The sequence below is a fragment of the Gorilla gorilla genome, chromosome 2, assembly GCF_029281585.2.
Source record: "Gorilla gorilla gorilla isolate KB3781 chromosome 2, NHGRI_mGorGor1-v2.1_pri, whole genome shotgun sequence".
NCBI lineage: Eukaryota > Metazoa > Chordata > Mammalia > Primates > Hominidae > Gorilla > Gorilla gorilla.
In genome coordinates, this window is record NC_086017.1 from 47,039,278 (window position 1) to 47,060,467 (window position 21,190).

A 21,190-nucleotide genomic window follows, 5' to 3' on the forward strand; every position below is an offset into this window, starting at 1 on the left:
TGATACTTATAAAATTAAACTAAATTATCTGAATAATCACCTCACAATAGAAAACCCAAACTATTCAGATAATATATCTACCATGGTTTGACCACTTACTTAGCAAGGATAGATCCTTATTTTCTTTCTTTTTGGGGGGGGTGGGGGGGTGGGGGGGGTGGGGGGCGGGGACAGGCTCTCACTCTGGCACCCAAGCTAGAGTGCAGTGGCATGATCTCAGCTCACTGCAGCCTTGACCTCCCAGGCTCAAGTGATCTTTCCCATCTCAGCCTCCTGACTAGCTGAGACTATAGGCATACACCACCACATCCAAACAATTTTTGTTTTTGTAGAGACAAGGTTTCACCATGTTGCCCAGGCTGGTCTCGAACTCCTGGACTCAAGCAATCTGCCTGCCTTGGCCTCCCAAAGTGATGGGACTACAGGTGTGAGCCACCACACCTGGCCTTATTTTATTTTCATCCACAAAATAACCCCTTGAAGTACAGAAGGGTTAAGTAACTTGCCTTCCCCAGACAAGCAAATACTGGAGCTGAGATCTACATCCTAAGAATCTTACTTCAGTTCACACTCTTAACCACATTGCCACCAACTTACATCTTTATAGTCCAAGTATAATTGCATATCCTTAGACAAATCATAAAAACTTACTTTGGATAATTATCCTAGGATTTTCAACTTAGCACAGATTCTCTTTTCTATGAAATAATACTATTCTAGTTCTCTGAATAGAGAACTAGATAGGTAAATAATCTTCTCCTTTTACCATACACAGTATCTAATAACCAAATGTAGATAATCTCCTTTTACTGTACACAGCCTTTACTCTCATTTTTTACTCCCCAGTTTCAACTACCAGCCAATGAGAATGACTCAAATCTAGCATCTCAAGCTCTGACTTCTCTACCAAAATAAACACTTACATTTCTAACATCTATCTTGTCAGCACCAAACCAGAGTGAATAAAATCAATCTCATTTTCCCCCAGTCAACAGGCTTTGCTTCCTTATTTTCCAGTTTCCAGAAATGGAACCTTGTCACTCTTGTTCAAACCCAAGGTCTGACGACCTCCTACTTCCTTAACAAATCTTCCTTTACAATATCCCTTGAATCCATCCTCTCCATCTACTCCAACAAAACTCCCCCTACTTCCAAATAGGCTCTTAGTACTTTCACTTATAATACATCAAGTTTTCTAATCCTAACTTCAGTTTCTCCATCTCAATTCTATCCCCATCCTTACTATTCCATCGTGGAATTAATTTACCTGAAACAAGGAACAAGTGAGGTAAAAATGTCTCAAAGTAAAACGTGATTAGCTATATTCTGTGATGCCCAATACCCAAAGCATTCTTAAACTTTCTGATATTTAAATTTGGATTTTGTTACTGCTTCAGTTAAATAAACAGAGGGGAACAGGCTAAAATAAACTTGTTGTGGCTCATGGCGGCATTCCAAATCAGAGACTCGTGTGAGGCCAATCAATCGTATTCTAAATTTTCCATCCATCCAATGGGTTTACAAGTAGGAGGAACCTATTCAATGGGCTAGGCAGTGCTGTTTCCCTAAAATAAAATCCATAAATTGAATTTCACTTGAGACTGCTATCTGGGAGGAGGAAAAGGGTATGTATATTTAAGTACTGTATCTAATGAACCACAAATAAGTGTATTTCTTCAGGATGTAGGTACTTTAAGTATATAGTAGTTCCCCCTTATCCAAGTAAGTTCCAAGTACCCCCGTAGATGCCTGAAACTGCAGATAGTACCAAACCCTATCCCACTGTCATCAATCAGAACATGTTTCTGTTCATGTCTTCCACTCAGAAATCTAGTCTTTTCCATCATAATATACTTATCAGACACACTGGCTATAACTTCTGTGGTTTGAGATGCAGTAGGAAAACTAACACAGATTTTTCTTTTCTTTCTTCACAATTTCATGAATAGAAGATGCGTTCGTACCACAGATCTTAGCAACCTCAGCACACAATTTTTTTCCTTACTAAGTTGAGAACTTTCACCTTTTCACTTAAAGAGAGAATTTTATGGCTTCTCTTTGGCATATCCAAACTGCCAGAGTCACTCTTGCTCTTTGGGGTCATTATTAAATAAACTAAAGGTTACTCAAACACAAACAATGTGATACCATGACAGTCAACCTGATAACAGAGCCGGCTCCTGTGAGACTATCTAGCAGGTAGCGTACACTGTGTGGATACGCTAGACAAAGGGATGATTTATGTCCTGTGCAGGATGATGCGAGATTTCATCATGCTACTCAGAACACTGCACGATTTAACCAAAAATAAACAAACTGTTTATTTCTGAAATTTTCCATTTAATATTTTCAAACTGTGGTCAAACATAAGTAACTGAAACCTCAGAAAGCAAAATCACATGAAGGAGAGACTCTGCACAATGAACCATACAAGGTTTTTAAAAACAAAATGGGTACCAATCAATGTGTAGCCTATTTAAAAAACAACAAAACAGGAAGGTATTTCCAAGATATATAATGTAAATGATCTGAATTATCAATGGAAAAAGTTTCTCTGCAAGACCTTATCAGTTCAGCACTTCTTTCATTATTCCAGTTCTGACACTTTTAGTATTTCCCCTCCTGTGCCAATGTTTTCATGACAGAAGGCATTTTAAGGTCTGAAGAAGGCATTCCCTTCACACCCTCCAAAGCTACTAACAGACTTCCCAGTCTTCCCTTCTTTCTTACTTTCCCTGTGGTTCTACTGAAGAGCTGTCTCTTCTGTTGTTGAAAGTCAAACCCTCCCAAGCCCCGTCACACACACTCACACACATACACACCCTCCATTTTATGATGTCCTCCCCAGGACTTTGTCCCAACTATCTGATCTCTCTTCTGGGTCTTTGCTCTCTACTTCTATTGGTTCACTCTCTTCATCATAACTAGGTTCAAAGCCTCTCTGATCTTTAAAAGGCAAGCAAAAAATCTCACCCTGGTCGAATTCTACCCTATCTTCTCTTTACAGCTAAGCTTTCTCACACCTCCCTCTTCACTTCTCACTCTCTTCAAATGACTGCAATCTGGCTTCTGCTCACATCACCTTATTGAAATTGTTCATCACAAAAGTCACTAATGACCTCTAACTACCAAACCCAATAGAATTTTTCTATTCTAATCTCATCTGTCTTTTCTGGACTTTCAATATCACTAAACACACATTCTTTCTTAAAACTCTCATCTCTTAGCTTTCTCCAATACTAGTGTCTCCTGGTTTTCCTCTTTATTCTCTCATCTCTCTCCTTCAGCATCCTTCATAAGCACATTTTTCCCTGCTAGCATCTTAAATGTTAATATAACCAAAGCTTTCAAGCTTCACCTCTTGCTCTTTTCATTCTATATTCTCTCCTGGGTCATACTGTTAGTCTGTAAATCTCTATGCCCAAGCTAGAATTTTCTCCCACAATCCTGATCCAACTTGTTATTAAAAATTGAAGCTGTGCTCGCTATGGCAGCACATATACTAAAATTGGAAAGATACAGAGATTAGCATGGCCTCTGTGCAAGGATGATATACAAATTTGTGAAGCATCTTTATTTATTTATTCATTCATTCATTTATTTATTGAGGCCGGACACAGTGGCTCATGCCTGTAGTCCTAGCACTTTGAGAGGCGGGCAGATGACTTGAGCTCAAGAGTTCAAGGCCAGCCTGGGCAACATGGGAAAACCCCGTCTCTACTAAAAACAAAAATTAGCCGGGCGTGGTAGCGCAAGATCATGCCACAGTGCTCTAATCTGGGCGACAGAATGAGACTCTGTCTCCAAAAAAAAAAAAAAAAATTGAGGCTCTCCCACTAGAACTCAGACTTAATACAACCCTAATTTAATTTATAATCATTCCCTTAATCTTCCTCTTCTTTTTTATATTCCCCATCAACTACCCCATTACCCAAAATGTGAAACAAAGACTCATCATAAGGGTCTTTCCTCTTTTCTATCCTCCCTCCATATTCAGTTGCTAAGTCTCAACTACTTTGCTCCCATCAAGATTCTCTTTACTATTTCTTCTATCGACCTTCCTCTTTATTCCCATTGTCATTGTCTTATTTTAGGTTCTCATCATCTTTCACTAAGATAACTACAACAGCTTCATGACCAGCCTAGGCAACAAAGCAAAACCCCATCTCTACAAAAAATACAAAAATTAGCTAAGTGTCGTGGTACATGCCTGTAGTCCCAGAACCCAGGAAGCGGAGGTTGCAGTGAGCTAAGACTGCACCACTGCACTATAGCCTGGGCAACAGAGCAAGACCCTGTTTCAAAAAATAAATGGAAAACTATAACAGCTTCCTGTTTTCTGCCTTCTACCTTCTACCACTCACTCTCCACTGGGTGGCTAAAGCAATTATACTGTAATTCAAATCTGAAAAAGGATTTACCCTTTAATGGCTCCCCACAGCTTTGAAAATCAAATGTAAATTCCTCAGCACACAAATCCTTTCATGATTGGTCCCTATTTCCTCCCTAACATCACCTCCTCCCATTCCCTAGCCCCTCTCCAGCTATACTGAACTACTTACTATTCTGGCAGTTTCCCACCATACTGCTAGCTGTTTTACACCCCTGTGTCTATAGAGCTCTTAGAAGGCAATATACAAAAACCCATTAAACAAGGCTGTTTACGGTGATACATATTAAACCTTTTTTTTGAAACCAAACATTTATTTCGCATTTGATTTCATTGGTTCAAATGTTTAAAAGCTGGAGTAAATCCACCTGTCTTTCTTCTGGGCTCTTCCTCCAATGTGTGTTAATCTGGCCAAGTATGGCATATGCTGTTGCTGAATCCTGGTCCTCTAAGGCCTAAGAGGCTCATCCCCAGGCGGGGCCCGGAGTCAAAGCAAATGCAGAAGGCGGCCACAGGTACAGTCTCAGTAGCATCAGACATTGTTTGGGCTGATTCCTGAGGTATCTATCCTGTCCCTCAGGACAGCCAGGGTTTGGCACTCTAAGTAGCTACTGGCTCACGATCATATGATCACTGCAAGAACACCAACCCCAGCAGGTCCCAGCTCCAGCCAGTTTCCTCTGGGCAGCATGTGAGAATGGGCTTCCTGCCTTTTTGTTTGTTTGTTTTTATTTTTATCATCCAGATCTAGTTTCAAAGAGCTCCAAAATGTCCTTGCCACATGTGGACCTGAGAGCAAGAGATGACTTTTCAGAGCCATATTCTTGTTGCATTTGGACAAAATGAATAATGCCTTTCATAGTTTCTTTGTATTTCTCTTCAATAGGTGGTTGACCCAACATTTTTCCTACTTTTTTTTTTTTTGAGACAGGGTCTCAATCTGTTGCCCAGGGCGTGATCCCGGCTCATCACAGCCTCAACCTCCCTGGGCTCAGGCAATCCTCCCACCTCAGCCTCCTGAGTAGCTGGAACTACAAGCATGTGTCACCATGCCTGGCTAATTTTTGTATTTTTTGTAGAGACAGGGTTTCACCATGTTGCCCCAGCCAGCTGGTCTCAACTCCAGGGCTCACACAATCCGCCCACCTCGGCCTCTGGTCCCAAAGTGCTAGAATTACAAGCGTGAGCTACCATGCTCGGCCAACCCAACGTCTTTGCCCTATACAATGAAAATACAAAATACAAAATGAGAACACAAAAAATAAAGCATTACATTGTAAAAATTTAATTTAATTGGTCCAAAATATACTTAAATAAAATATGCATTTCAATAAAAATGTCTACAGTGAAAGACTTTATGCACTCTGGGAAACTTCACAACATGTAGATAGGGCCAACATTCACAGAGGATAAGGGCATTTGTATCCTATCACAATTTGTAGCAGGTTTCTTATTCCAATCTGCAAGTTACACTGAACACATCATGAGCATCACTTCGGGAGAAAACCAATTTTGTTGGGGAAAAGAATAAGAAAGCTCCAGCTTCAATTTTGAGTTCATTACAACTTCTCAAGAGTATCACCAACAGCCTAAACAGTACGAGTTCAAAAAAGTAAACATGTTAAGGTGATATAGTTTAGATGTCTCTTCCAAATATCATGTTGAGATGTAATCCCCAGTGTTGGAGGTGAGGCCTGGTGGGAGGTATTTGGGTCATCGGGGTGGATCCCTCACGACGTGGTGCTTTCAACACAACAGTAAGTTCTCGTGAGATCTGGCTGTCCCCCTTGCGCTCTCGTTTCCACTCTCGCTATATGATGTGCCTGCTCCTGCTTCACCTTCCACCATGAGTAAAAGCTCCCTGAGGCCTCCCCAGAAGCCAAGTAGATGCCAGTGCCATGCTTCTACAGCCTGCCGAACCATAAGCCAATTAAACCTCTTTTCTTTATAAATCACCCAGTCTTGGGCATTTATAGCAATGCAAGAACAGCCTAAAACATAAGATAAGCAGATAACTCTTTAGAAACCTAAATACGTTTTCTTGCTGTCTTTATGTTGAATTCTCCATCTACAACGGGCAGTCATGAAGATGGTCTTCGTCAGGACAACATGGTCACAGGACTGGGACAATCCAGGGGAATGAGAGGGAGAGTCAGAGGACAGGGGAGAGAAGGCAATGCCTCTTGCTGCTTTTTCACATTACAGACAAACTGTAACACACAGTCCACAGGCCTGCAATCTTCTCCTTTTATCATCTGGCATTAACACTTGATGTAGTCATCGACTTTATTCAAGAAGTCCTCCTTGTCCCACAAATGATGTTCTGCAGCTTCAACATTCAGTGGATCGTCAAAATTCAGAAGATTAGTAAACAAATAATTTAATCTCCAAATAACATCCTTTAATGTTCTTGTGGAAGCCCAGCCAGTGCTGTCAATCGAATGTCCTCAGTAAACTTTAGACATATTTCCCCTATCTCTGTGATGTTAGGGTACCAGATCCTGGTCAGGCATTTCACTTTGGAAGGCACCATATTGTATGCATCAGGAAGTCCAGTTTCGAGCTGAAATTTTCCACCCTAGTAGTAACCCTCGTCTGGGGTTACAGTCAGCAGAAAGCAATGAAGCTTTTTAGATCAGGAAATACTCTTGACATGTACAAGGTAAATAAGCTCAAGCTCTGCAACCTCTTTAACAATCAACTTGTCTCTCACAGAACCCTCTGACTGGGGCCGGATGCTATGGCTGACGTCCCAGACCCTCTGAGACTGTCATCGCACTTCAGTTTGCTTACAGGTGTCAGCGCTACTCCTGCCTTTACCCTGGGCACCCCAAGACAGGTGAGGCAGGCCTGGCGCCCAACACCATGCCTGGCCTGGGCAGTGGTAGTGAGACACGGCCCCTCATAGCTACATCGACTCCAGGTGGCAGGATCAGAAGTTATTAGAACTTTTAATACATGAACAAGAAGGACACATTTTTATTTTATCACACTGATTCCGTAATAGGAGGAAGAAGAGGGATAGGCCTGGGGAATGAAACAAAGGACCTTAAACTTGGTTTATATCTCTTTCTCCCTTCCTTTCTTCCCAACATTTTAAAGAAAAGATCTGAAACAACTGTGACAACATGTTAACATTTGTTAATGCTGGGTGTTGGACTCATGGATACTTATATTATTGCCAAAATCTTTCTGTATTTAATGTTTTTCAAAAACAAGCCAGGCATGGTAGTGGTGCCTGTAATCCCAGCTACTCAGGAGGCAAGGTGGGAGAATCATTTGAGCCTAGGAATTCGAGTCCAGCTTGGGCAACCTAGCAAGACCTCGTCTCAAAAACAAAACAAAACAAAATACTACAGTAGTACACGAAAACACACTCAAATGACTTTAAAAGAAGAAAATCCTCTAGCTTTAAAACTTTTGTATCACAGTGTTGATGGTGCTAAAACTGCTATTTTAAAGGAGGCAAATTTACAATTCATAATTTGACAGAAATGCACCGAACTGAGCCAATGAGGTCTGGAATTGCCAGCCACACATATGTCCATAACATAAAACCTATGCAACTGGCATGGACAAAAGAGAGATAATGTACAATTTGGGCCTTTACAGACTATGCTTTAATTTCAAGAAATTTGAAATATAAAATTTGAGAAAGTAAAACATTCAAAGAAAATGACTAACTCAGGTAGCAAAGACTCAGAGTTCACTGTGTTTAATTTTGTTTACTCTTCCATGACACTCATGCCAAAAAACTGAAAGACAAATTAAGAGACATAATATTTACTGTGTTGCCATGGTTTCCAAATTAACAAAAATTACTGCTCTATTTCCTAGCAACTTCCCTTTAGTACAAAAATTTTTAATTAAATCTTACAATATGATTATGTTTAACCACTTTAAGTTTTTGGTAGTTGAGGACAAATATTTAAATTTTTCTGAGCATAAACACCAACATGTAGTAGATAAACTCTAGGAATTTTAACTCATCTTTTTCTGATGTCAAACAACTATATCTTCCATTTACTCGGAGACCTTTTGACAGCAAAAATATTCTTTTGGAATAAGAGAGGACTTTATACAACCCAATAAACAGTATACAAAAAGTAAAACTTTGGATCTGCAATGATATATTTAACCAAAAATACTAATTTGGGGACTAATATAAATACTTGTGAGAGGGGGAAAAAAAGGTGTTGCTAGTACTGTCTTCAAATTTAGGTTAATGATATTGTGCTATCTGAATTTTTTTCTCCAAATCCCTGTAAGTCTCCAAAGCCCACCTCTCCTGGAACATGAACAATGACTTCAAGTGGATGAATGTTAGCCTTGCTTCTGATACATTTTAGAGAGTTATCTGAACATCATCTGTTTCCTCAGCTGTAAACATGGCTAGTAATAATATCTATCCTACTTAGCTCAAGACTTTTGTGAGAATCAAGATGTGAAACTGCTTTCAAAGTCATGAAAAGTTACTGAAAAACAAAAAATAAGCTATTAATGGTGGAATTAGAGAAGACTGATTGAGAAACAATCTGGCATAGTAAGAGGTTAAATGCACAGACTCGGGAGCCAAGCTTCAGAGTCTGAATGCTGGCTCTACTATCTCCTAGCTACGTAACCTTGGGGAAGTTACTTAACTTTTCTGTGCAATGGTTTCCGCATCTGCAAAATGCAGATAAAAAAACTGATTGCAGATTTTATAAGGATTAAATGAATTAATGCATGTCAAACGCTTAGAATAGTGTTTGCCACACAGCACTCAGCAAGTGCTGGATGTTAGAATCCCATACAATTTTTTAAAGATAGCATCACATTAAAAAAAAAAGTTCAAATACTTAGTGACAACACAAAAGGAGACTAGAAGGTGGTGGCATTTTCCTCCCTTACAGAAATCTGGGTAAATCCCCACAATTTTGAAAGGAAACATTCTGGGTAGTTTCAAATTTCAACTACAATTATGTTGTTTCCAAAATGCTTCATTTGTGCAAACAGTTAAGATCACTCACTGTAAAGTCGTATCTATGTTTTCATTTTTAAATCTTTTAACTGAAAAATATCTCACTGATTTTTAAGTTCTGGGATACATGTGCAGGACCTGCAGGTTTGTTACATAGGTAAACACGTGTCATGATGGTTTGCTGTACCTATCAAGCTATCACCTAGGTATTAAGCCCCACATGCATTAGCTATTTATCCTGATGCTCTCCCTCACCCCACTGTGCTCCCTCTCCACAGGCCCCAGTGTGTGTTGTTCCTCTTCCTGTGTCCATGTGTTCTCATTGTTCAGCTCCCACTTATAAGTGAGAACATGCAGTGTTTGGTTTTCTGTTCCTGTGTTAGTCTGTTGAGGATAATGGCTTCCAGCTCCATCCATGTCCCTGCAAAGGATATGATATAGTTCCTTTTTATGGCTGCACAATATTCCGTGGTGTATATGTACCACATTTTCTTTATCCAGTCTATCACTGATGGGCATTTGAGTTGATGTAACTCAAATGTAACCCAAAACTATAAAAACCCTAGAAGAAAATCTAGGTAATGTCATTAAGGACATAAGCACAGGCAAAAAATTTCATGATCAAAAGCAATCGCAACAAAAGTAAGAATTGACAAATGGGATCTAATTAAACTAAAGAGCTTCTGTAAGGCAAAAGAAACTATCATCAGAGTGAACAGACAAGCTACAAAATGGGAGAAAATTTTTGCAATCTATCCATTTGACAAAGGTCTAATATCCAGAATCTACAAGGAACTTAAACAAATTTACAAGAAAAAAAAACTCCATTAAAAAGTGGGCAAAGGACATGAACAGACACTTCTCAAAAGAAGCAATGTGTGCAGCCAACAAACATGAAAAAAAGCTCAACATCACTGATTAGAGAAATGCAAATCAAAACCACAATGAGAAACCATCTCACGCCAGTCAGAATGGTGATTATTAAAAAGTCAAGAAACAACAGATGCTGACGAGGCTGTGGAGAAACAGGAGCACTTCTACACTGTTGGTGAGAATGTAAGTTAGTTCAACCATTGTAGAAGACAGTGTGGTGATTCCTCAAAGACCTAAAACCAGAAATACCATTTGACCCAGCAATCCCATTACTTGAAGGAATATAAATCATTCTATTATAAAAATACCTGCACATGTATGTTCACTGGAGCACTATTCACAACAGCAAAGACATGGAGTCAACCCAAACGCTCTCATTGATTTTTAATGTATTTTTGTTATAGTAATATCACAACTTCTTATCAGGTTTTAGGTAATAACTTTCCTTTGCTACAAATAGCCTCCTACAGCATTTGACTTCTAATTCAAAAGCTAACTGAGCAGCTTCCAAAAGGAAAATCATAACAATGAGCTGGATCAAAAAGGTATGTAATGTGTCAAAAGGAAATACACTATTCCTAAATAAGTTATTTACTAATAACAAAGAGGAAGTGATATGGTAATAATTCTCACCAAAAGAATATAATTTAATGATGCTCTTAATGATGCTCTAAGCAACTCTTATACCATATTAGTTTATGGTCAGTCTGCAGTTGCAGATAGAGTCTGAAACAAAGTTGGCAATTAAGTAAGAAATCCCAGCTGGCAGTCATCTTAAATTTCCAATATACAGCAGGAAACGTTGCCAGTGATTCAATAGGTGACGCCCCTTCCCTTTTTCTTTTTTCTGAGTTACAACAAACTGAAACAAAATTGCCCCAGAAGTTCTGTTACCAGCTAACAGAATTAAACATAAAAATTCCACTGCAATGTTTCAAAAAATAAAACACTGAATCTGAACCGACATGAAATATTGTTTCCATCAACATTTACACACCACGTCTGAAGCATATTAACTGCATAGCCCAATGAGTATTTCTATAATATAGTCATCATATCTTCAACATTCTAATTATCCTAAGTTTACATTCGAAAGATTAATTATAAATTTCAATACATTATAACAAGTACATGGAACTCAAGTAACCCACAAAAATATAAAGAAAAATTAATTTTGGATGCACTGGATATTGTGAAAATTGATTATATAAATTGGAATTATCTTGTCATACCCAATTAAATTACAGTCATGAGATGAGGGAGGAAGAAAAGGAAAAGAAAAGCACTTAGGGCACAAGCACCTGCCCAGGGATTATCTGGCAAGCCAGCTGCTGAAATGACCTGCTATAACCTTAAGATCAGTTTTACCTAGTAGCTGCGGAAATGAACTGCTATAACTCTAAGACTAGTTTTACCTACCACAGTCACTCACAAATCAGAGCATGCCAGCTCCCAAAAACTTCGCTAGTGCCAATGCATTTTCTTTCAAAACAATGCATAACATTTCTCTAATAAAAACCTCAATCTTTTCTTTGTTCTTTGGACATACCAAAGACCAATGCAGTCTGTGTGTATGCCCAAATTACAATTCTACTGTCTCAAATAAAATGTGTTGTTCAGAGATTCATCTCTATATTTGATTTCTGTTGATAATATCCAACTATATTTTATTCTAACACACTATTTTAGAGACTAGCTATAACATCTTGCTCATAATAAACATCTGAAACTAGTTCAATGAGTAAATGTCTATATCTCTGTCGAATCGGCATTTTTACAATACATCTGTGCAACTCAGTGTTGAGAGGGGATTTACCAAACATACCTCTCTGGCAATGTTACTCAAAGCTTCATCTTCTGCAGAAAATCGGTCTTTCACAGGTGTTCTTTTCCTTCCAGAACCAGGAGTCCCCATCTTGTGTTCTTAATAGTCTTTTAACTTTGAAAGTGATTTAACTGTGTTTTCAGCCCTGAAGTAAACAAAAACATAATAATTTAAGGTATTTCTCTTTGTGCAATTTTCATGCTCATTTATATATTCACTTTTAACAGAGAAATTAGTCACCAAATACCTCTTCCCACTACCAAATTATTGCAATAAATTTTAGAATATTTAATTTTATACTAATTACTAAAACTCCTACTTCTTTTCACTATGCTACCCACAGCAACCTGTGTGTATTATAATATTAGCCTCAGAAAGCTGCCATCAGCAGAAATTCTACTTAACCATTTAAAATTACTATAGCTGGGCAGCCTGGCCAACATGGTGAAACCCTGTCTCTATCAAAAATACAAAAATTAGCCGAGCAGGGTGGTGCATGTCTGTAATCCCAGCTACTCTAGAGGCTGAGGCAGGAAAATCACTTGAACCTAGGAGGCGGAGGTTGTAGTGAGCCAAGATTGCGCCACGGCACTCCAGCTTGGGAGACAGAGCGAGACTCTGTCTCAAAATAAATAAATAAATAAATAAATAAATAAATAAATAAATAAATCACTATAGTTATTTCTAAAACCAATTTCCATCCCAGAATGAAAAACATTTCAGAAGTTATTCAGCCTAAACTTTTAGAAGAAAATGTTCAAGAGGTTTTACTACTAAGCCTTATAGTTACAAAAGTAACTTTGCTTTTTAGTGTAATTTAAGAAAAATTCCAATTAAACCATGACAACGTCAGGCATGGTGGCTCTCACCTGTAATCCCAGAACTTGGGGAGGCTGAGGTGGGCAGATCACTTGAGGCCAGGAGTTCGAGACCAGCCTGGCCAACATGGTAAAACCCCATCTCCACTAAAAATTCAAAAATTAGCCGGGCATGGTGGCGCATGCCTATAATCCCAGCTACTACGGTGGCTGAGGCACAAGAATCACCTAAACCCAGGAGGTGGAGGTCGCAGTCAGCCAAGATCATGCCACTGGACTCCAGCCTGGGTGACAGAGAGAGACTCCAACTCAAAAAAAAACAAAAACAGACAAAAAAACCCCACAACCATATAAAAGAAAAAATGAAGGTTTATTACTCTGCAATTAACAATAACCAACACTGTCCATGTAACAAATACCTAAGTGTCTGTTGTTACCAGGTACTATAGGAGGTGCTAAAGGTACAGTGATGAAGAAAACTGATATAGTCAAATGATTAAGAATATATCGCCAGGCGCAGTGGCTCATGCCTGTAATCCTAGCACTTTGGAAGGCCAAAGCAGGTGGATCACCTGGGATCAGGAGTTCAAGACCAGCCTGACCAACATGGTGAAACCCCATCTCTACTAAAAATACAAAATTAGCAGGACATGGTGGTGCATGCCTGTAATCCCAGCTACTTGGGAGGCTGGGGCAGGAGAATCGCTTGAACCTGGGAGACAGAGGTTGCAGTGAGCCAAGGTTGCACCACTGCACTCCAGCCTGGGCAACAAGAGGGAAACTCCTTCTCGAACTATAAAAAAAAGAATATATCTATGAACCTGTTACTATTACTTATTAGGCCTATTTTAACAAAAGGAAGAAGAAAAACCCATCCACCAGGATTAAATAATAAGGATGAAAAAGACCATCTAACCTTTGGTTAGATGGTATTTGAGATTAAAGATTACCATGAAAGAATGCAACCCAAATTTCATGCCCTCTTTTCTTCTATACACATTGCTAAGAAGTATAGCTCATTTAGCTAAATATTCTGTAACTTAAAAAAATTTTGACTTGCTTTAACAAAATAAACCAGCAAAATTTCATTACAGTATGAATCACAAAGGAATTCTCAAGTAAGTCTGTCCTAACACAATTGGCTATATTGAAATTCTAAGTGACTTTAATGTACTGGAATTTAGTTGATTCCGGCTAAATAAAGCAGAACTATTCCACCAAAAAGTTTTCTCCAATAAAGATTCAGGACATTCCCAACTTATCTGACACCATTTCTCATTCATCAGAGCTAGCTTGTTATTCTGTCCACCAGAATAAAGACTGATGATGGTTTATTACTTTTACTTCACTAGAGAAGACATATCTGGATATGATTATTAAGAACTCATTTAAAAATGGAAACACCAGCTGGGCATGGTGGCTCACGCCTGTAATACCAACACTTTGGGAGGCCAAGGCGGGCAAATCACAGGAGATCAGGAGTTCAAGACCAGTCTGGCCAACATGGCGAAACCCCATCTCTACTAAAAATACAAAAATTAGCCGGGCGAGGTGGCACATGTCTGTAATCCCAGGTACTCGGGAGGCTGAGGGAGGAGAATCGCTTGAATCCAGGAGGTGGAGATTGCAGTGAACCGAGATCGCGCCACTGCACTCCAACCTGGGCAACAGAGCAAGACTCCATCTCAAAAAAAAAAAAAAGGAAACATGAAAAAATGTACTTCTTAATGTAGCAGCTGATATATCCCAGATACAAATCAGAACAACTCCTGATAAGGACAGAAAAGTTTTCTCAGAGGTCTCTAATCATCTTTAGCATAATTTTAAAGATTATTCACTTACCTAAATAGTAACAGTGTATACATTGCTGGTGGAAATGTAAACTAGTACAACCACTATGGAAAACAATATGAAGATTTCTTTTTTTTTTCTTTTTTTTTTTTTTTTGTTGAGATGGAGTCTCGCTCTGTCACTCAGGCTAGAGTGCAGTGGTACAATCTCAGCTCACTGCAACCTCCGCCTCCCAGGTTCAAGCAATTCTCCTGCCTCGGCTTTCCAAGTAGCTGGAACTACAGGCGTATGCCACCATGCCCAGCTAATTTATGTATTTTTAGTAGAGACGGGGTTTCGCCATGTTGGCCAGGCTGGTCTCGAACTCCTGACCTCAGGAGGCGGGTGATCTGCCTGCCTCAGCCTCCCAAAGTGCTGGGATTACAGGCATGAGCCACCAGGCCTGGCCGGAAGATTTCCTAAAGAACTAAAAGTAGAACTACCATTTGATTCAGCAATCTCACTACTAGGTCTCTACCAAGGAAAAGAAGTTATTATATGAAAAAGACACATACACACACACGTTTATAGCAAAACAATTCACAATTGCAAAGATACGGAAAAAACCCAAGTGCTCATCAACCAACAAGCAGATAAAGAATATGTGATATATATACACCATGTAATACTACTCAGCCATAAAAATGAATGAAATAATGTCTCTTGCAGTGACTTGGATGGAGCTGGAGGCCATTACTGTAAGTGAAGTAACATATGATCTCACTTATAATTGGGAGCTAAAACATACAGACACAAAGGCATAAGAATGATATAATAGACTTTGGGGACTTGGTGGTGGGGGCAAGGACGGCGGGGTAAGGAATAAAATACTACATAGTGGGTACAGCATAAACTGCTTGGGTGACAGGTGCACTAAAATCTCAGAAATCACCACTAAAGAACTTACCCACATAACCAAAAATCATCTGTACTCCAAAAACTATTGAAATAATTTTTTTTTTTTGAGATGGAGTCTCGCTCTTTCTTGCCCAGGCTGGAATGCAGTGACATGATCTTGGCTCACTGCAGTCTTTGCCTCCCGGGTTCAAGTGATTCTCCTGTCTCAGCCTCCCGAGTAGCTGGGACTACATGTGTGTGCCACCATACCTGGCTAATTTTGTAATTTTAGTAGAGACGGGGTTTCACCATGTTGGCCAGACTGGTCTCAAACTCCTGACCTCAGGTGATCCACCCGCCTCAGCCTTCCAAAGTGCTAGGATTACAGGCATGAGCCACATGACCGAAATGAAATTTTTAAAAAAATGGTAATGGTGTATGCAAATATTAGCCACCTACTAAAAATAAGCAACATGCAATGCAATGTTCCTTTTCAGACTAGATTGACAATTTAGTGAATGCACTATGGTATCATCCAATATTTGTCCATCAGTCAGCTTTCCAAGGACACAATGAAAGATATTTCACAGAAGCAGGAGACAAAAATGTAAGCATTTTCTAATTCCAGACACATAAAAATCATTAGAGAATAAAAACAGATTTGGCTGGAAGTATATCAATAGTTTAACAGTGGTTTTTTTAGGAAGATAGGATTATGGATGCATTTTTTCTTAATTCTCTAAAATTTCAATAGCATTAAGGAAAAAGAGATGCATTTCAAAACCAGGCGTGGTGGCTCACATCTAATAATCCCAGCACTTTGGGAGGCTGAATCAGGAGAATTGCTTGAACATAGGAGTCTGAGACCAGCCTGGGCAAAACAGTGTCTCTAGAAAAATTTTTAAAAAATTAGCCAGGCATGGTGGCACATGCCTGTAGTTCCAGCTACTTGGGAGGCTGAGGTGCAAGAACTGACTGACCCTGGGAGGTCAAGGCTGCAGTGAGCCATGATCACTGCACTCCAGCCTGGGTGACAGAGTGAGACCCTATCTCAAAAAATAAATAAATAAAAATAAAAACATTCCAATCTAAGGCTCAAAAAATAAACTAGTCCCCAACTGGATCACATCAAAATTAAACATAATATGTCATACTACTGAGACACTAATCTGAAACCACTTCTGGTAGCATTCTTTTGAATGTACTTCTTTCTTTTCTTTCTCCTCTACCCCCATGATCCATTTTCTTTCTTTCTCAACTAACAATGCCTATGCCTTAGACCTGCCAGAGTATTCCTGGACCACAGATTTATGTAAAAAATTATTCTTTCTTAAAATTGCTTCCAAACAAAATGGTTTCAACAAGCTCCAGAATAGACAGCCCTGAGAAAGAGATTACAGGAAAAAGCAGCACAGGATAAGCAGGAAATAGGAAGAACTTCCTGTCTATCTTCCTTATTCTTCTTGTCATATCTACAGAGAGCACCTAGGTTTTTATATGACTGACTGGCCAGGTCCAATTACCTTTTTCAGTTCACATGATGCAGATCAAGGACTACCTAGTTCAAAGGCTAACCTAGTACTTTTAAAAGAACTGTATTATTTGGACCCTGTAGGCAGATTTCCTTACCAATATTAGAAAAATGACCAGACTAGGCAACATGGTGAAATTCTGTCTTTACAAAAAAAAAAAAAAAAAAATTATCCAGACATGTTGACGAACACCTGTAGTCCCAGCTACTTGGGAGGCTGAGGTGGGAGGACTATGTGAGCCAAGGGAGGTCAAGGTTACGGTGAGACGTGATAATACCACTGCACTCCAGCCTGGGTGACAGAGGGAGACCCTGTCTCAAAAAAGAAAAAAAAGAAGGAAAGATGAAAGGTTTTTCAGTTCTCATGCAATCTATTTTCTAGTAACTCCAGGTCATTCTGTATCAGTGATGGAGGAAACCTTGAAAGGAATACGATTCTTAACATAGCCAGTGGGAAACTTTTCAACAAAATGACAAAACTGAGAATGTAGACTCAAAGGAAACCTTAAATAGATTATTTTGTTTCTGATCCTAAAGGACTTGCAGTAAATTTCTACCCTAAGGTTTCCTCAAGAACACTTTTCTTCAGGAGCACATGAACTCCTTCCAGTGTTTCCTTGGTGGTATCAAACAACTTAAAGAACTAAACCTTTTCCTCAATTGATAAGAACAAAACTGCCTGTATTTTTGTCAAGTCCTTTACCCACATAGCGTCAAGCTGATTTTCCCCAGATGGTTTTGTCATGACATATTTGTCTACTTACGGAAAAGAAGGAAAGTATCTTCAGGATCTTGTGGAATATAAACCTTCCAAAACAGACAGATATTTCAATAAGGCTTTGTCTTCTCCAATGAGCTTCTTATATAATATACGTCTGAAACAATAGGCATTTTGCCACAGTAAAAGTGGCACTTCAATCATGATATTGTCCACTTTTGTAAGAACAGAATGTGCATGTAGCATCAGTATGTCACATTCTAAATACAGGACACTTAGAAAATTCTGTGCCTAATCTGGATCCTGATAGATAGTTCTTTTATATCTAAGTATTGCATCATGGAGAATTCAAAATATTGTCCTAGTATGTCTTTGCATCACAGCTGCCATTACAGTGAACACTAGTCTGCACAAGAAAACATTTCATAGTTATTCATAAACAAATCCCAGTATATGGAATTGTCCCTGAACTAAAGACTTAGTGTGATTGCAGTTGTTGCCACTTGACAAAACTTAAAATGAGAAGATCCAAGTTCAACTGATTGCACTACCACTTGCTGTGTTACCCTCCCCACTTTCTAAGCCTCCATCTCTTTATCAGTTTCATTGATATAACATGGTTAATGTGAAGCTCAAATGAATTAAGAAAAATCCAAGCACTTAATAAACTATAAAGCACTCCATAAATATTTAAAGCATTTTGAATTAACTACCTATTTTGCATATTTAGCTTGTGAAATTGACAAAAAAAAGCAATCCTTTTCATACTTTTAACTAAACAAAAATATCCTCGATTTCCTCCAGCATGCACTGTCTAATAGTATTAAACCATGCTAAGAGTTTCTGCTATAGTATAGAACAATTTGGAAAAAATAAATGCCTTGACTATAATCATTTTGCTGTCTAGCACATGTATACAATAAAAACAAAAAAGGAGAAATTTTTAAGGTACTTTGTATTCAAAGTTTACTTCTAAAACTGCCAAGTTTTGGGAGTGCAGCCTTACAATGGTTATGCTAGTCCTCTTAGTAGAATACAAGTGACTTGAAACAGAAGATAGAGATCATTAAATGTTCTATTCAAAATATTTGCATATTGTTCTATGTAAATTTTACCTCAAAAGAAAAAAGTCCTCTACACAAATATTAAACTCTAGCCAATCATGTGCATGCTAAAATATTTAGGGTTGAAGTGTACTGAGATCTGCTACTTTAAACTGCAACAACAAAAGATAAAATGATGAAATCCAGATGGTAGGTACATGAGTGTTCACAGCACAACTCTTTCAATTTTTCTGTATGTTTAAAAAAAGTCTTTTTTTTGGAGACAGGCTCTCCCACTCTGTCTCCCAAGCTGGAGTGCAATAGTGCGATCTTGGCTCACTGCAACCTCAGCCTCCCGGGCTCAGGCGATTCTCCTGCCTCAGCCTCCCAAGTACCTGGTACAACAGGCGTGCACCACTGCACTTGGCTAATTTTTGTATTTTTGGTAGACACAGGGCTACACCATGTTAGCCAGGCTCATCTTGAACCCCTGGGCTCGAGCAATCCACCTGCCTCAGCTTCCCAAAGTGCTAGGATTACAGACGAAAGCCACCATGCTCGGGCTATGCTTAAAATTTTTTAACATCAGCCAAGCATGGTGGCTCACACCTGTAATCCCAGCACTCTGGGAGGCCGAGGCAGGCAAGTTGCTTGAGCCCAGGAGTTTGAGACCAGCCTAGAAAGCAAAGTGAAACTCTATCTTTAAAAAAAAAATTTTTTTAATTTTTTATAATAAAATGTTGGGGAAAGACTAACTGCTTAAGAAATGTGGATGACTAGGGCCAGGCACGGTGGCTCATGCCTGTAATCCCAGCACTTTGGGAGGCTGAGGCTGGCAGATCATGAGGTCAGGAGATCGAGACCATCCTGGCTAACACAGTGAAACCCCCGTCTCTACTAAAAATACAAAAAATTAGCCGGGCGTGGTGGCAGGCGCCTGTAGTCCCAGCTACTCGGGAGGCTGAGTCAGGAGAATGGCGTGAACCTGGGAGGCGGAGCTTGCAGTGAACCAAGATTGCGCCACTGCACTCCAGCCTGGGCGACTGAGTGAGACTCAGTATCAAAAAAAAAAAAAAAAAAAAAAAAAAAAGAAGTATGGATGACTAGGTGAAAAAAAGGCATGGGAATTAGGAATTGCAATTAAAAATCTAGAGTGGAAAAGAAAAGGAAGGTAGAGGTAATCATAGTACTGAAGAAAACCTAGTAGTTACATACACATTAAAAATAAAGATTATGCGGGGTGTGGTGGCTCATGTCTGTAATCCCAGCACTCTGGGAGGCCAAGGCAGGCGGATCACCTGAGGTTGGGAGTTCAAGACCAGCCTGACCAACAGGGAGAAACCCTATCTCTACTAAAAATACAAAATTAGCTGGGCGTGGTGGCACATGCCTGTAATCCCAGCTACTTGGGAGGCTGAGGCAGGAGAATTCCTGGAACCTGGAAGGCAGAGGTTGCAGTGAGCCAAGATTGCACCATTGGACTCCAGCCTGGGCAACAAGAGTGCAACCCCGTCTCAAAACAAACAAACAAACAAAATAAAGATTATGGCAGGTCACCATGGCTCATGCCTGTAATCCCAGTACTTTGGGAGGCTGAGGCAGGCGGATCACTTGAGCCCAAGGGTTCAAGACCAGCCTGGGCAACATGGAGAAACCCTGTCTCTACAAAAAACACAAAAATTAACCAGGCATGGTGGCACACACCTGTAGTCCCAACTACTTGGAAGGCTGAGGTGGAAGGATTGCTTGAACCCAGGAGGTAGAGGATGCAGTACCACTGCACTCCAGCCTGGATGACAGAGTGAGACCTTGTCTCAAAAAAGTAAGATAAAATAAAGACTATGGGCAGGCAGAAAATGGCCCCAACCAGAAGAGGAAAAAAAGGAAAGGAAAGGGAGAGGAAGACAATTAAGAAGGAGAGGGAGGAGAGAGGGGGGAAAAGAGGAGGGAGGGAGGGATTACAGTTAAAGACATCAATCCTGCAAATATCTAAATGAGATCGTTACATAAAATGAATAAATCATTAGCAAAACCTACAGAAAGAATATAGAAGGTACATTCAGAAATTGAGGCAAAGTACAAAATGAAAAAAATATATACAGGCAAAACTGGAGAACTTGGCAAAACAAGGAAAGGCAAATGCTAAACACAAACTAAATGTCAGAAGAACATTAGAAACTATAATGGTTAACTTAAACTCATACTTTATAAAGAGAAATGCTTACAAAGGATGAGAACCTATATAATTATTTCTCCTACTTTTATAGTCATTTGTCCTAAGAATTATCAAAAATGTTTTTAAAGTATCATATTTTGACTACCCACTATCCTCGTATCTCCAACACAACTGATAATCTTTCCATTT

At 39.3% G+C, this 21,190-nt stretch overlaps 1 protein-coding gene, 1 non-coding gene and 1 pseudogene across 47 annotated transcripts in view; 1 reads left to right on the forward strand and 2 right to left on the reverse strand.

The window, feature by feature from the left end:
- The window catches only part of LRRFIP2 (LRR binding FLII interacting protein 2), a 125,824-nt gene that overhangs the window by 86,258 nt on the left and 18,376 nt on the right, over positions 1-21,190 (reverse strand). For 36 of the 46 annotated variants that reach the window (XM_004033828.5, XM_055381259.2, XM_004033827.5 and 33 more), the window contains one exon: positions 12,049-12,193. In XM_004033828.5, coding sequence (XP_004033876.1) covers positions 12,049-12,138 — 90 coding nt within the window. In that variant the 5' untranslated portion in view covers positions 12,139-12,193. Of the gene's footprint in view, positions 1-12,048; positions 12,194-17,828; positions 17,940-21,190 lie in introns of all 46 variants that reach the window. The other 10 variants (XM_055381258.2, XM_055381231.2, XM_055381255.2 and 7 more) reach the window with 2 other exon arrangements.
- Positions 1,971-7,369, reverse strand: LOC129532296 (NEDD8-conjugating enzyme UBE2F-like; annotated as a pseudogene).
- LOC115934110 (U6 spliceosomal RNA) lies at positions 3,479-3,582 on the forward strand. The gene has a single exon (XR_004069958.1). It is a non-coding gene; the product is annotated as a U6 spliceosomal RNA (small nuclear RNA).